At 37.3% G+C, this 17,998-nt stretch overlaps 1 protein-coding gene across 2 annotated transcripts in view; it reads left to right on the top strand.

Moving 5' to 3' along the window:
* The window catches only part of LOC110829500 (prolactin-releasing peptide receptor), an 85,576-nt gene that overhangs the window by 19,078 nt on the left and 48,500 nt on the right, over window positions 1–17,998 (top strand). For both annotated transcript variants that reach the window (XM_087344980.1, XM_022063234.2), the window contains exon 2: window positions 13,132–13,311. In XM_087344980.1, the coding sequence (XP_087201106.1) occupies window positions 13,153–13,311 (159 nt within the window). In that variant the 5' untranslated portion in view covers window positions 13,132–13,152. The remainder of the gene's footprint in view (window positions 1–13,131; window positions 13,312–17,998) is intronic.

Genomic DNA, 17,998 nt, shown 5'->3' with positions numbered 1-17,998 from the left:
ACCCTGTACATCGGCTAATGTTATGAGATAAGCAACGTTTTCGGTTGTCGCTTCTATTTCGTCCCCTCATGCGTGCTGAATGCTCTACAAACTATAAAATTTTATTTAGTCAATTCTATTTGCTGAAGACTATAAATATGAAACTTTTCATCATCTGAAATACTTCTCGAGAAATAGATAGTTGTAGGATTTGAGGTTTTCACAGCGGTGAAACTGCGGATTGCTGTCTTCTAGGTTGTTGCACCGTGTAGTCTGGTAGATGTCAACCAACGTTTCACAGGTCCATGCTGCCTCCATCATCAGGCGATCATCGCTACCAAAGTACTGTATGCATCTTTCGTCTCCATAAAACGTGTTGCATGCATCTCCAATATTATCTTCTTGGTTTAATTTGCTGAAGATCGCACATTATAAAATTCCCAATCTAATTCCATGTACGAGATTCCGCCTTCTTGTAAAGCTAATACTCGCTCACATAGATAAGAAGTTTACAGCAATTTATGAAATCCGAAGTTTTATCAGCTGTTCCCAAAATCCAGCTGCTAATATTTTTTCAAATACTTAACCCACACAAAATTTAGGGCTTACATATTAGTGCTGTTCTCTGTTTCGCGTGATCGCCGTATTAATATGGTCGATGACATGGAACTGAGCACTATAAACATGTTATGTTTAATAACATTCTGCTCATACCAAGTTTAAAGATCAAGTAATTTGTAAAGTTAATCCTTTAGAGTCGAATTCAAGAAGTAAGCTGGTAATTATCGAATATCGACAGAGCTATCAGGTACTCTTGTTGAGATAATTTGTCGTTTTCCCGAATCTTTCCAGGCGAATAACGGGTCAGTGTTTTAAAACAGGTTATGGCCGCCTTTTTCCTAATATTTACGTATTCACTGTTTACGCAAAGATATAAAACGACCCCAAAGCTGTTAAAACGTACCGCGACAGTGTTACTAAGTTAAAGTAAAATCCGCTACCCTCATAAAGTGGATCCGATGAAAGGAAGCAGGGAGACGGGCGACGCCGCTCCCCCCCCCCCCCCCCCCACCCCCCACACACACACAATTCTCAGGCGCCCGAACACAACCGTTACTTACAATTTCAGTTTCTAAGCAAGTTTCTGTTAAAGTTTGTGAGTATAAAACCTTCATCTAAGAAACTGATTGTCTTGTATCCTTAGATTCATTTTTCATTTCCATTTCAGAAGCGAGCAAAAAGGGGTCAGTGGAAGAAGAAATGTGCAATAAATTTTACTGAGTGGAATTTTGTTAGACACATTTACTTCGTTACTGGACCCCAACAAATCAATAACGAGCAGCTTACAGCGATTGATTCAACTTGGTTATTTGTAACTGCCGGAGATATGAATTTAATGTGCAACGAACCTTTATTCTCGGCCTAAAAACGAATAGGCGCGCTGACTAATTAATTACACAACTCAAATAAATTAATTAACTAACTAGCGGCTAGAAATTTATTAAGTAATTAAATTTATGGAACAGAGTTCTTGAGAAGTTAATAATAGTTTAACTGCTAAAGAAATTTCACGCCTTTTATATAACTGAATAATTCATTATATTGTTTATAACAGCTAGGCACTGGATCCTATCCCAAGCCAGTTAAATAATATCGACATCCTCACACTACATTTATTTTAAATCTATTTTAATATTATCCTGCCTTTAGACATATGTCCCGTTTCCTTCAGTTTTTATAAGAAATTTTTTTTATGGATTTACTAATTCTAGGTGAGTCCTACATGTTCAGCAGACAGTGAAATGTTTTTTGCGTACATAGTTTCCCTTGAACAATGCTAAAGCTATGTACTGCTGACGTATAATATTTAATTAATTGTTATAACAAAAGGCTTAATTACTGTCAGTTATTACAACCAAGTAATGTGTTTACTTAAAATATAATAATAAATCGAAGATGGCTGCCTTCAGGGCTGTAGAGTCGTATAGTCTGGTAGAAGTTTTGCAAACTCTTCTTGCTGCCTCCATCATCGGGTCTGGTAAACTTCTACCAGATTACACGGCACTACAACCCAGATGACATCCATCTTCTTACTCACCGTCTTGAACTTCACATCGTGTTCTCAGTTTGTGGAATAAGAGGCATGGACAGTACACACGCGAATCCAGAACATGCCAGACAGATATTCTCTTGATGGAATCGCTGCTATAGAGCACAACGCCGTAATATCACGCACAGACATTTTTTTACTTTGGTGGTCATCTTGTGAGAGACAAATTAAGAAGACATGCTGACAATATTGTTTCTATAGTAATCCTATTTTTAGTTGATGGAACACGTACATGTGGATGCATTTCACTTTCGGAGAACCTTATTAATTACACTTTTATATAAGTTACAAGCTCTGAAACGTCGATAATACAATTCATATCTACTCGGTGTCACCGCACAAAAACACGACCAACGAGAATGTCAAACTCTTGAAAAATCCTGACTTATGCAATAACGATATTTCTGTTCTGTTTTTTTTACGCGTGGAGATTTGTAGATCCAGCTTCCGGAGTAATACACTGTCTTCGCCTTGAAGACGGAGACATTTTTCTCAGAAACCCTGGTATTATCTACGAATTTTCACAGCGCCAAAACCCAGGAGAACAACATACTTATTCTAACAGACGTTAGAAATTCAAATCTTACAATAATGTTTACGCTGAATGATTTTAAACAGTCACCAGCACGGAATTGCTGGGATTAAATTAGAATGACAACCATGCAGGAAGATTGTCGGCATCCCTTGTGTAAAATTATATTTAAATGTCTGAATTGGGTTTGCGTGCGTGTGGCTTTAATTAATTTCTCTGTAATGTCTGCACGATACCGTCTTAGTTAAGGGTATAAAACAAAATGAGAAACTTATAGCTTTTAGTTACAGGAAAGAGATTAAAGATAATTTCATGAGGAAAATTGGATTCCTGTGGATTGAATTAGTGTCTCAGTTAAGCAAACGTGAAGATGAGAGTTTGATCCTAAAACTTTGCTGCCTGTTTTATCGGGTACGTCGCTCAGATCCTGACTAACAGTGAGACATTTCTCTGCAAATAATGCCAATGGAATGCGCTGAAATACTTTTATATAATAATAATATAAAATTATGAATCACACTTTAATGATTTATATTGTAACGAAGGAGAAATAGAGGAAGAAAATTAAATAAAAAAGTAAAGAAGGAAGAAGGACAGATGATACTATTCAGGTGTGGGTCAAGTTCGCAAACAAAACTGCTCTTATTTTAATCAAACGTAGAGATGTGTATTTAAGAGCATAATTCCGTTTTGTGTCCTTCGGGACTACCGATCATTAAGAAAGTATCAGGGCATGGATCTGCTTATAGAACTTGTTCAGTCCGTACAAACATAATCTGTCTTTCAAGTTTGTTTACTTTAAGTTCGGATGGAGTCTGTTCACATAAATGGAGAGTGGATGGGACAAAGCCATGTAATATGCATGGGAGGAGGTATATATACTTCTACGTCATGTTAGCGTCTTGAAATGTATGGAACCTGTAAGAATAAAACGTACAGAGTAAATAACAATGTTTTCAGACTTTTAAATCGTGTTTGGAAAAGGTAAGCTATGTAAGGTAATGATATTTATAAAGCATAAACAAGGATCCTCTTGGTTGACACTTATTTGATTCAGTGGGAGACCCGTTGCTGACAGTACACACGTAAAGCAGTGGACAGCATTTGCATGTAAACTAATTCACAAGCATCTCGGATGTAAAACTTGGAGTTGATCTTTCGGTATAATTTCCAAAAATTGCGATGTGATGTAGGCTGGCATACGGATACACTAACTACATTATATATTTTACAACAGTAAGTTTTACTGATACACGGAATAGTAAATAATTTCTTTCAATTTGTACCCAAAACTTACAAATTCTAAGAAATTAAAATATGTATTTTAATTTACAAGCAAGAAAGTATTGTTTGGCATTGAAATTAACTGTCCATTGAAAGTTCTTTTACCGCATAATTTTTGATTAGTTTATAATTTAAGGATAACTTTATTTCAGGGACTTAGGCCTACATATGAATATGTCTTTCTTTGATGGATGTTTAATTTTAAGGGCCTATATAGGCCTACATTTATGGATGTGTCTCGCTGATAACCGTTGTAAGGAACCGTATGATGCACACGGCTTATCATACACAATTTGTGCATACAACCCACCAAGTGTGTGCTATTACACGCGCTGTCAAAGCTCCGTATTTATTCTGTCCTCTAGCTGTTAACTCAACAAAGACAGCACATGCCACGTGTTCCATATGAGAACACTGCCGATACCAAGAAATGTTTTACCGTCTTGCGTATTACAGCTCCGATTACTTTCATGACAAACCTTCGTGTTTGAATACTCCATGAAAGGTTTTTGATGTAATGAACGTATTCCGATATACATTACTGTAGTTATAAGGAATTCCAGAATAGAACATTGCATTACCGTACTCTTTGTGTCTTAGTGCAAAAGCAAGATTCCATCTTACATACAATTTTGTGGCCAAAGTAATTCGCAGACATACCACCGCAATTCGGCTGTCATATCGTTTAGACGTTACTAGTGCCGACTGGGTGGTCCATTTAACTGTAGGCTTACTTGTCGCAAGATATCTCTGAGCTTCGTTGACCGTTATAAGTACACACGTCGCTGGCCAGCCAGTCGAGGTATGAAGGCGGGAGGGGCGGATGAGATTGCGCACAATACGTCTTGCTCCCCTCCTGAAATTCCATATTTCTTCCCCCCTCACTGTGACGTAGCTCAAGTTCGCAGATATTTTGCTTTCAGTCCACGAAAAAGCAACAGAAAACATATATGCCTGGGTTAATCACATGGAAACCAAGAGTGAGTCAAATTCATTCAGAATTTGTGAGCTTGATCTTCACTATATGCCGTTTCATGTATGGTAAATACTGCCTTGTTATCATACAAGGCCAGGCGTATTATCATTTGCAGTCAGCAAGACGGATTAATGTTTGCCGGTTACGGAGTAACCGACCATTATCACTGACCCTCACCTCCCCTCAAACAAATGCCACTCCAGCAGATTAGTGTGGGTATTATACCTATGAAAATTGTACCATATGAAGGGATAGTTGATACCATAGTAATGCCGGCTTTGTGCAGCATACGCTGCCAGTTACATATCGCGTGACATTGTGGCACCTTTTGTACTGATGTCCTGAATTTTATCGTGGGATACAGAGAATCTGGTGGTATTCCGAAACTCTGTTTTGTAGGGACACAATTAAGAATGACATTCACAGAGACTGACTGTCCATTTTGAAACCGTCGGAGTGGAAATTTCAAACAGCTGCCAGGTACGTGCCTGTTGTAGGTGGTCGGTCGTCCTACATTCAACCAAGTCTTTTTTGCTTTTGCAAGACACGTGTAGCACAACAGCTGATTATTATCAAAAGCCTTTATCAATGATGAGATTTTAGTTTCTCACGGCGATGAGTATGAACGTGGCTGTCGTCTGTGATGCTGCGCCGTTTAGTCTGATAGACGTTTCAGGGTTCTGTAACAAATGGTTGTTCCTGATGATGGAGGGAGTAACCAGCTCTGAAATGCCGTTCAATATCTACCAGATTATATGGTGTAACATATCAGACGACAGCCATATTCGGCATTTATTAACTTTTTTCGATTCTAAAATAATGTATGATAATTATAAGCTGCCATAAAATACTTATGCTTATTATCTCGGAATTAGCTTGGAGTGGACGTAGGCACGATAGTCAACTTTCGCGATTCCGTTCGTTTAAATAGGATTACCTTTGCGACCACATATACGTAAAAGACTCGTTCTTCTCGGATCAAGTAAACGAGAAAACGAGAGACGTTCTTCCTGGAATATAAAATCCTGGCATAAATTATTAGCATTTTTTAAGATGGAGGATAAAAGTTTTTTCAAGTACGGTTTTGAAAAGAAATGGTACTGAATGTTTTTATAAAATTTCCAAAAATGAAAGAATAAAAAACTGTTTCGAAAGAAACAATTGAAAAACTAGAGGCATTCTAGACGAAATATTTATCGACATTTCCGGTATTATGGCAGCTGTAATCCAGTTCAAATAAACTGGATGGCGAGAAGTCCGTCCCGGTGAACGATCGTGGAGCCCATCTCAAATAATCCAAAAGTGCGGAGCACGAATCATTCAAAAGCAGATAAATAAAACCTAAAGATTTCTTGCTTAAATATATTTTTCTTTCATTATAAAAATCATGCACAAATCAGAATAATTAGAAACTGTCTTTCCAAGCGATTTGATCACAAATAAAATAAAATATTGTCCCTTGGGGTAAGAAGAGTTTTTAGGTTGTGTAATTTTGAAAGAAAAATATTTTCAAGTTTTATTTGTCTGATATTACAAAAGTTCACTCACGAAATCAATAAGAAATGCTAACGGAAGCAGCAAATGCAGTAATCAATGCTTCGGTTATGACCTTTAGAATGTATCCGACGCATTTACTTAGGGTTAAATGTTACATGTCGAACAGCTACAAGTATGAGAAACTATGCCATAGCTGATTTCCTATATGGCTAATTCTCATATTCCCAGAAGGTAACCATAGTAACACTGAGTGCTCCCAGTAGATCTTTGGAGACGCATGTGACGCAGACTGGCTGCTATAAATTGACAAGAGTGTATTATTTTAAAGGTAACAATTTAATCATAAGCTTAGAACTGGAATAGCTAAGTACTGCGCGGTAGTGACAGATTTACAGTCAAGATAAAGTTATATGCAGATTATATTCACGGAACACTTCCTATAACTTAGTTAAGAACATTTTATTTTCCTGTCTCCATCTATAGACGTAATATGAAATTTCACAAAACTTTAACTTTGTTATGTGAGTACGAAATTCTGGCTCTCACCCTAAGGAAAATACAGCAGACTGATAGGATATGAGAAAACGGTAAATACTGAGGAGAATAAAGAATTTTCACCAGTTTAGCAACTATCAGCTTCTCAGAAAGACTCTGTTCGAAGAAGTTAGTAGAGTGCGGGACCTGTGGCAGATTTCTGTAGCCAGTCATTAATCCAAATGCCATTTTTCGCTGTGGCGGTCAGCCTGGTGACACTTGAAATGTGGCATTCTCGTTCGTTGATCTGAGGTAAAATACCGATGAATTATTGACCGATGGCAATTTGCTGTTGAACAGCGGAATGCGGAGTGTCCCATTACTGGCGCACGTGTGGTGGCGAGACGCTGACTGATGGGGGTCTTGTTGGCAACTTAAGAGTTGTGCTCACTCCTCAATAAAAGGAAGATTTTCTTTCGTTTTTTACGTTGTTCACACAAAGTCAATGTTTAATGAAAAGTCAAGTCTGGCCGTCTCAATGTTTCATTTTCGACAACACTGAGAGATCTAGATTAAATTTGTTATTAAATGTCTACTACAAAAGCTTTGTGGTGATTTTTAATACTTATCGATCCAATATATTTTAGTTCTTTCTTATAAAATTCAAGCTATTAAATGGGATAAATTAATTTTAAAATACTCCAGAAAATAAATAATACCAAAAAAGTGCTGGGCAGTGAGTCACGAAATTTTCTGTCTTTTATGAAATACGAAGTTCTCGTTATTGGATCTTGCCCTGATCCGTTTGAATACCTCCCACAATATTTCTCTAAGATCCGTTTTAATATTATTCTCCCATCTACTTCCAGGTCTCCCAAGTGGTTTCTTCCTTTCAGGGTTTCAGAGTAAAATACTATTCACACTTTTACCTCCCCTGTTTGTGCTATATGCTGCACCACCCTTGTACACCTTGATTTGATCACAGTAATATGATTTGGTGACGAGAATATATAGTACTTCATTACAGTTTTCCCCACCCTCTGTTTTGCATTGAGTCTGTTTCTTAGAGAGGAACGAAGTAATGAAATAACATAATATCCACTTTTATTGGTAATGGGACACTGACTGGTGGTAACGTATAGTAAGTGGCCTTCACAATTTTGAATTTACTGCACAAAACTGTTGGCTAATTATTATTTTTCGAAGATTTTCACGGCTGTAATTTAATATGTAACTTTAGCTTTCGAGGGCGAGTCGCATCAAATATCGAAAATTATCCGATTAACGTCCAATGGATAGTAGCTAGCTCTTTCACTCCATCACTCCAACTCAACAAATACTGGCTACCCTAAAAAGGTTTTCAAAAACTCTTCACCCTTAAAAATCAAAAGCAATGTTTGTCAGAACGTTCGACGTCGAAAGCCGAAGTTATACGAATTCGTAATAGGGTGGCTGTGACATTTAGGTAACAGGAACACCTATTATGCAAACGGTTCCAATTAGTTGCCTCTGCTATTCATAACTGGAAGTTCATAAACGTCTATGTTGGTCTCCTAGTACACAGATCCAGAATTGTTTACCTGGACAGTCCAGGAAGGTTTCATTGAGTCTCCATGCGTCTTTCATTTAGCAGAACGTCTGAACATCAAACGCTTTGATTCACTAGGCTTCTTGCCATGTTCATCAGAAGATAATTTGAAACGAGCTCGGTCCATATCTTGGTTGTGCCACCGGCAATTCAGACTCAAAATTTTCTTCTCTTTAGTCGAATGCTAGAATGCTACCTTCTAATAAGCCATAATTACCTCTTGCCGTTCACAATAGTAATCCATCACGGTCAATGTTATCAGCACTAAATCCACGATGTAATGCCCTTCTTAGCAAGTTATGCAATACATTATCATTTATTGAATTCAAAACGTTATTACCTTGTAGTCAATATATCATCACTGTGCTGCCTGACACCACATTTTATGGCACAGAGGAAATTTGTCCGATATTCAGAATCATTCTGGAATCTGCAAGTAGATTGCTATCGCTATCATGGTTTTATTTTTAACTTTGTAGCTATACTTAACTACATTTGGTTACCCTTTCAAATGTCTATTATTTTTGTCCTTAGTGTTTGCTGTAAGATAATTAATTTCGTCACATTATTAGAAAATGATAGACATTTATGATATAAGCATCAAGGTATAATTTTCGTGCTATGGTAATAGTCGTTATTTATTACTTTATTTATATTATAATAAGAAATCTAAAACGGTGTAGAAATATCAAATGAGGTTCACCACATAACAAAAGGCAGCAGTATTATAATGGGTTTATTAACATTTTGCAACATAATAAATCTTTTATTTCTAGAAACCTGGTCAAGTCTTTACTCGCCCTATGGGGATAATTTACTGGAAGCTTTCTCCCAGTAGCTGTGCCCCTCACATCACTATTGTGAGGTTGATCTTCTCACAAAGGGCAATTTCGTGGGCGTGCTTTGCAGAGAAATGGCTGTAACGTGTTTTGACTGTTTCATAGAGACATATCTAGCAAGTTTAATTATGTCCTCTGATATTTCAACAAAACAATGGATGATCATGACGTAGTATATTACAAAATTAAATTTTTGTCATATATTCAGATAATGTGACGATTTTGTTAAATTCGATTTTTTCTTTTCCCCAACGAGAGACCGGTCGGTAGCTGACGGCAATAGACGCCCTTCCAACTTTTGCAGGACGTTGTGTAATTCTGTCTCATTCACGAAATGAAAAATAAATCATAAAAATGCTTTTTTTATTAAAAGATTGATGAATTTTTCCCACACGTGTGCGTAATACCATATTACGGTTCTGTTTCACACTGTTGAGCTTGGGACTATCAATTTTGTTTCTCTTAAAATAAATGACTGCAGTAGATAAGCTCATATAAACGTAGCATTCTCATACATTACTTTTCATCCTTGAACCTAGAACCCTACGGCTGAACACATCAACACACGTATAAATTTCATAGCGTTTAGTGGTTATCCGTAACCTCATTCAATTAACTACTTTAACAATGCTGAATTTGCTCGTAATGTGTCTTTTTATACATTTAAAATCATTCTACCATAATAACGTCTGGCCGACGCTTACCTTAATCGGATTTCTTTCTGTGGTATATGTTATTATTTATTTAATCTAAATGATATATATATATAAAGAATTACAGCTGTTATTTTATGTAAAACGAGGTTTTTGCCACAGTTTTTAGTGCCAAACTACACAGATCATGTTCACTAATTAGTTTGTGAGTGCACAAATGAATTTTAATATTGCTTGATATATAGAACATGCGTAGTAATGTGATAATTAAAAAGTTAACAACGTGATTTAACGATATTTTATGAAATATTGAAATTAGTTCAAATATTTTGCTTATGTTTAAAATACTTCTCTTCACGTTACTATATTCTGATTATTCGATAACTTCTGATGTTCTGCGTTAAGAAGCTGAACTGTTGAAAACGTTCCGCATTTCTCTAATCTCTCATTTCGAATCCAGGACGTAGATAATTTTCCTGAGTTTTTTTTTTATCCTTGAATGCTTAGTGCATAAGTGAAACCTGATATTGACCAGTTCTGCTACGTTACATAGCTTTGTACCACATCTACGTCCCTGGACACGTGTGTTGGTAATACATTAGCCAGACACGTGTGTGCATTTCTTTATGTTTATCGCCAGCTAATGTAAATAATACGGCTATGCGTGGCAGGTAGTAAATATTGAAAACTGCTAACTCTTCCTGAAATCCATTATATACATCACTTTATAACTCATTATGTTTGATCTCAAAATATACGCGATAGGAATGTGTAAAACTATATTGTTTCGGATGTTCTTCGTGTATTAAGCAGAGAAAATTCGATTCCTTCCTTAAACGGTGAATTTTAGATAGCAGTCTATTTTGAAAGCAAAGGTGGACTCAGATTTGATATTCTAACAATGGTGAAAGTTTTGGCAACTATCCAGATGACCACATGGCTTCATAATCTAGAGGATCACAATAGCATTTATAATTTTCTGTCATCGTCAGTAAATATATAATTAAGCCCACTTTGTTTAAACTTGTGTTTATTTGTGTTAACCTCAACATTTACTTTACGAAAGAATACACTAGCCCCTGTTAAATAAAAGAATACCTGTTACTGATTGCAACTAGTTCTTCCTCAGTGTTTAAAATCATTATATATGCCCAGGTTATTATTTACCTTGGCACTTTAGGATAATCTTCTAATGATAGCTGATCCATTGCCACACTCACAACCTGGTGAACAGAACAAATGCGTTATTAACCTTATTAGGTTAGTTTCATAATAGCCCTTCGGGATTAGCGTAGCGGCCAAGAACTCCAGCGCTCTTCGCCCCATCTGGCGGTGAACATAAATGTGTATTTACATATGAGTCCTTGTCCTATAAGAATGCAGGCGTATGAAAACAAAATGACACACATTGAATGAAACTATCGATGACGAACCAGCGTGCGTGCGTTACAAATTCTGATTACGAAAGATTTTTTTGTTTTTATAATTGTAACGTTGGAGTATATAATAATTATAAAAATTCAGGGCACACAAATTTCACTTCTACGTTGTTTTAGGCTACATAGAGGCTGTTTATCTTGATAGCCCTGAAGACCAAAATCACTACTCTATAATCAGGCCCCAATATCGATATGTCACAGTCGTAATTTCCGGTTCTGTACGTTAATGTGTACACCGCTCTCATTAGTTTAACACACTCCCGCTTTCACTGCATCAGCAAGCCGTTCACATCAAACAGAGCCTCTGTGTTCTGAACGGTTTTGTCTGGCATTTTCATTGTTTTTGACCCTTCATTTCCCGATGTCAGGTTTATCTTGTGCGCTGGGCTGTAGCCACGTTTTAGTCATTACCCGCACTTCAACCCGCTCCACAAGGCTTCCTCCAATGTCCCAGGAGGGTGCCCAATGTTATAAACCAGATTCATTAAACAACAGTGGGTTCGTTGTATCACGAATGAATAATTCCACACAGAAAATAAAATAATTTATTAGCTAGGGGTGCATACGGGATTATTGTAGACAATTCTTCTGGAAAACGATCACTGGGTAGACGTAAAGGGAGATAGGAGGATAACATCAAGATGGATCTTAGGGAGGTGGGCTGTGAGGATAGCAAATGGATTTTGTTGTTGGTTTTGGTTAATTCGGTGATGAACTTACGGATTCCGTAAGCCATATAGTAAGTCAGTTAGTTAGGCGGTGTATGTATCACGCATAGAATCCGAAATATTTGTACAAGATTTTAGTCGGAAAACCTGAACTGAAGCTATCACATGGATGACCAAGGCGTAGATAGAAGGATACTTTTAAAGTGTCTTACAGAAATGGCTTAAGGGTGTGGATTGGCTTTTCCTGACTAGTCTAAGATCTAGTAGCACGTTGTTTCGAATACGGTAATGGCCCTTAGGTTTCAATAAAACACGAAGAATTTCTTGATTAGATGAGCTGCTATCAACTATCGATGAATGTTCTCCATAGAATTAGAGACTATATGATTATGGACCAAGAATTGACCTGTGTTTAAAGTACCTTAAGACACACAAAGTTTGCTGTCTTCTGGATTGTTACGCCGAGTAGTATGATAGAAATTTACCGACGTTTTAGAGGTGCTGGTAGTTATTACGTGGCCCAACAACCCATCAGACAGCCACCTTCATACTCGCTGTTGTGAGAACCGGATATCACAAGATCTTAAGACACTTGCTGGCCATGTGGGCTCGCTCTGGTGTCAGGAAATTAGAGGAAGGAGCAATTATGCAGGCTGTGTGGCATGAGTCGTGGTTGTCTGGAAAACACTATCTCACTCTACAGGATATAACATCAGTTGTTCTCGTGCTACAATGGCAGAAAATAGAACACACTCGGATTCGTCCTGGTTACTGTTTCCAATTTGTTGCTTGTAGTAACGAAGCCGCTCGTAGGTGGGACATAATGGAAACAATTTGTAGGTTGTAAAACTATTTCGGAGAAGCTTCACAAATGACGACGCAAATAAATTCATGGTTATTTTAAAGCAATGCAGAGTGTAACAACATAATGTTATTTCTGATTTTTTAATGTCACACATAAAGTAACTAATGTGTCGTAAAGCAAAAATTAATCGAACATCCAGCCAGCCACGCAACCAACCACAAAACAAATATCCACACACTGTTTGTGCACTGCTATCGTCTTTTATTTTTGTTTTCCTGTTGTGCCAGGACATCCCTCTGCACGTGTCAATGCTGAGCTTCCTTCTCATCGCCGTCGACCGGTACCGCCTAATGCTAGATCCCACCAAACCGAGGATGCCGTCTTTTGTATGCGCCCTGGGCACTTGGCTGCTGGCAGTCTGCATCGTGCTGCCCTACCCCATCTACATCTCTTACCTAGACTTAGGGGTGAGTATTTTCACGCCATTTTTCTACTCATGTGTTTGGAATACGTCGTTAGCACAAGAACGAGCGGTTGGTGCTATTATCATTCCTGCAGCGTTTTATCCGTTGAAGTTTAAAAAGAATTATGATGTCCTAAAATGAATTATAACTTAAATTGTGTTTCCAAAGTACATGTTCCTCTTTCGCTATCATTTATGGAATAGGCCCTAACGTGTACCGATGTCATAGTCCAGGAAACAGAGACAATTTTGAGAATATGATACCTCGTAAAGAATCCTTATAGCCTTGTAGATGATTAACGCCATTTCGGAGAAACGTATCATCAACATCCTCGCTATAGGAGTGTCCTTAAAATGGAGACGGCACATTTCTCCGAAACATTGATAAACGCCCACAAGATCACACGACGTCACAGTCCAAAAGACAACAGTTCATATTTCCATCGCCCTGAAAAACTCAGAAGTAAAAAGTATTTTGTAGGAGCTGAGATTTTCACGGCTGTGAGTCTTCTGGGTTGTTACACCGAGTATTCTGATCATATTATAATCATCGCCCTGATGATGGACGCAGCAGGCACCTCCGAAACGTAGGTAAACTACCAAACTACACGGCGCAACAACCAAGAAGACAGCCATCTTTATTTTCAGCCTGTTAAATTCTTCCGTAAAGTAATTTTATTACATCATTGTAGTTTATTTCAACAGAAACCCATGAACAGAATAACAGCGTTCGTTAATTACTGATAAACACAATACATTGCTGGTAAGAAAATGAACAACAAACCAATGACCAGTTTATTACCATGATAGCCTTAGGATTGATTAATTTATTTATTGAATGGATATTAGAGTATTCTACGACGATCAAGAACAGATTGAGATAAACGGGCAAATATTTCCGAGCGTTATACAGCATAATAAACACATCTACGAAGCATCGGATTAGCTGAACGATGCGCATGAGTTACACTCGTTCAATAATCGAAACAGTTAATTTAGTAATTGACGTCGTATTCACAGAGTTTGTAGTTCATATCAAAATAAATAGCCTATTGCAAATTCATCGTCCCAGAACCGAAGTTTGATGAGATTGGTATTTCCTCTGAGATATAGGTTGATACGGTCTAATTCCAGCAGAATTAATCCTGTTTCTCTGCAGGACAGAGAATTTAAAGTTTCCAGGTTTTAATCCACAAAAATGTATTTTGAATAAAATTTCCTACAAAAACAGTACCGAAACCTCCTTCAGTTCTGATCTTCCTCCCAGTTCGTCTTTTATTTAACTACTTCAATAACCTGCCTAATATATAGACATTGTCCATATACGTCACCTATACTCGAAAAATCACATTCTTAAACCTCAGAAATATTTTTGTCATGTATTTTTAGTTTTGTTTTTGAATATGCTAAAATTGCAAAGTGTAGTTTGAACTTCTTGTAAAGTAAAATCCATATTTGAAGATTACTGTCTTATGGGTTGTTGCACCGTAGTTTACCTACGTTTCGGAGGTGACTTCTGCGTCCATTATCAGGGCGAAACATCTGACAAAATTTATAATTTGACAAATGGGCAAATTACAATATAATCCCTGCATCTAAAATACTCTTTATAGTTAAAAAATGACTTATGAGCAACTTTGAAGATGAAATATAGGGATGCAGAAGCAGTCATAACGTGTCGGGTATGAAGAAGCGTTGTATTTCCTTTGAAGTATGAACCAAGTTTTAAATATCATTTAAATGAACTTCGTGTTTCAAAGAGTGAGATAAAATTGGCATCAACGTGAAGTTAAAACTTAGTGCAAATCCAACGAAGAGGAGAAACTTGACGCAGAATTATAAGAGACTTTTCATTGTGTATGAAGTGTAACCGCGGAATTTAGTGACTGAAAAGACAACTGGAGACGGACGTAATATTCTTCATATATTACATTAAAGAGGAAGAAGACTTCAGTTAATTTAATTTAAACTTAAGTTACATATATTTGAATTAATATCTTCAGTGCATGTTCTAGACTCACTGCATAATGTGGATTAATGATTTCTGTTTCTTCATCCCCATTTAACTTGCATATTCAGTTTAAAGAAGAAGAATAACATGTCCATTTTTCTGCGGAAATGTTCACATTTTAGCGAAACATTACGTACTGGACACTAACGCAAGCTACAACGCTAAAACAGCACAACAAAAAATCAAGAAAAATAAGAAATCATCGAAAGAACAACGTCTAATTGCTACAGACCAATACCAGTCTATTCAGTTTTATATAGAGGCCAAAAATTTCGATTAAAATTTCAAACCTAACTCGACTACACAACTTGATCTGCTTTCCAGAACTGAAACTTGAGATAAATGTTTTCAGCAAGGCGTGATCAAGACACTCGCTGTGACTGTTACGAGCCGCTCGTAACGGTCGCTAGCACGCCAATTGGTTTGTCCTTATCTAAACCCTGCATTTTTTACGTGACGGCGGAAACGAATCCAATTTTGGAAACATCGTCTACTTTCCGGAATACCAGACGATGGACAAAGCCTAGAAATCAGTTACACTCAAAAAGATGCAAAATGCAAAAATCTCATCGCGTTTCTTTGTTTATACTGTTCTCTATCTCTTTTTCAATGGCGCATAATCGATTTCATTAACATAATCTCGACGGCCGTTCGGTTGTGCGTGTTGAATAGCAGAACACTACTTTTATTGCTGATAGTCCGTCAGCTTTAAAGGCGAAAGGTTTACTGTAATTAAATTGGAGTCTGCAGGGGACTTCTATTAAAAGAGCATATAAATCCACGCCAAGGAAAAAAAACCCCTCACTGTAAGATAACACGACACTTTTGTACAGTCCCTGATAAAATTGCCTGGATGTGACGTTCTTTGTCCACAAATTAACCGCTTTATGATTAGTATCTGAAGTGTTAGTTGTTTGTATCTTTCGCTGTTTAGATATTTTTGTCTTTGTTCGTGAATGGTGTGAGTTGAATACGGACAAAACAGCTCCAAAGAGTGAAGTGCAGAATGAGAGCTGTGAAGAAAACGTAATCTCTCAGACCATAAGGAATGAAAATGTATTTATGATGAAACAACTCCGAGAACAGCCATTGATATTAAAATGGTTTTAAATCGATTGTGGGGTGGATTTAACTGTCTCTTGTGGGATATAAGACTTTATGTACCATAAAACATGAACTTATTTGAATAAATGAGCAGTTATTAGCTACTCAAGACGGAATCTGGTCTCTGGTGTTGATCGAATTTTTCATTGAATGAACTGCTGAGGTCTAAATTAAATGGATGCAAATATACAACTTTTTGAAATGTAAATTAACTTTTTTAATATGAATCCTGTATTTGTGAAAAGTGAGCAGGTGTTCTATGTTCAGTGAGTAAAAGACGCTTATCAATTTCATAAAATATCACTGCCACTTTATGTAATGAAGAACTAATGTTTATGGAAGATATTGAACCATCTATTGGCGAAGAGGTCAAATCACAGACACTATGTTGTATATTGATCATTCTCTGTAGTAAATTCTGTGTGTGGTGGCTGCGTAACCTAGCAACCAAGTGAACAGTTGAAAGCATTAGTGTAGGCCTAGTCTTAAAAATAAAAATTACGGGACACGGCCTAGGATGCTGTTTCAGGTTGAAAGAAATGGACATGGATCGTAATATGAGCCCGTTCTCTAAGTTACTTTATGGTAGCTGCACACTTTTAAACGCAGAGTAAAATGATGAACGGCCACAAGGAAAGCAAACACGTTATATTAATTAGGGAACATTAATACTGGAGCAGACTTTTTCAGATCTTCTCTGGCTTTCCTACATGACTTTTAAAAGTTTTTAGAGAAGCATACTCAAGATATTATTTTTTAAATGAGGTGCGAGGCTTGTATTCACACTTGCCCTTAGCCTATACCGCATGTATTTTAAGCCAAGATGGCGCCCGGGCAGTGAAAGCAGCGCCAGGATGACGCCCTTGACCGCCCTTGCTTGATTGCAGTCCTTGACCCCGAATTGAAGTAGACAGAAACACTGAATTATCTGAAGACAATATCGAAACTTCAAGAAAGGTTTTTTTTAAGAGTCTGTCAAAAACTGGAGCGTAGTTGGTTGTTAGTTTTTAAGTGATCTAGACACATTCTTGAAACCTGAAAGTAAGAAATTTTAAAAGAATGCTATTCTACAGTTTTCTTTAATTTCAAAAAAGTTGTCTAAAATCTACAGCTGAAACAGAAATTTGGCGTCCCCTAATATATCAGTCACGGTGCACGCCTCCTATTCCAGGAGAGTTTTCACGAATTTAATGGAGAAGCTGTGAAAACAAGAGATAAGGAACAACTTGCGCTGTCCATGTATGTATGTATGTATATAAGTATGTATGTAATATTACGTGTTTGCATACATTATTTCTCATCGCGGGGACCCGGGACCGCGCCCAGTGCAATCCGTGTAGTCCAAGTGGCAATGGGGCCGATTTTCTATGAGAACTTCGGTTTTCCACACAAGGATCCTGAAGTTCAACAAATAGGCCCGTCATTGGACAAGGTTCTAAATTGGTTCCATCAACCTTTTTTCCTCACAATGTTGTCTCCGTAACATCTATCCTGCCATTTCTTCAGGGTTTTCCAACTGATGGTTTTCCAACTTGTTTCCCCACCTACAATTCTGTATACATTCCTTGTCTCTGCA

The sequence above is a fragment of the Zootermopsis nevadensis genome, unplaced genomic scaffold, assembly GCF_977971745.1.
Source record: "Zootermopsis nevadensis isolate Lab colony 2312 unplaced genomic scaffold, Znev_1.0 Znev_ptg000008l, whole genome shotgun sequence".
Classification (NCBI taxonomy): Eukaryota; Metazoa; Arthropoda; class Insecta; order Blattodea; family Termopsidae; genus Zootermopsis; species Zootermopsis nevadensis.
This window is presented reverse-complemented; position numbering and strand designations above follow the sequence as displayed.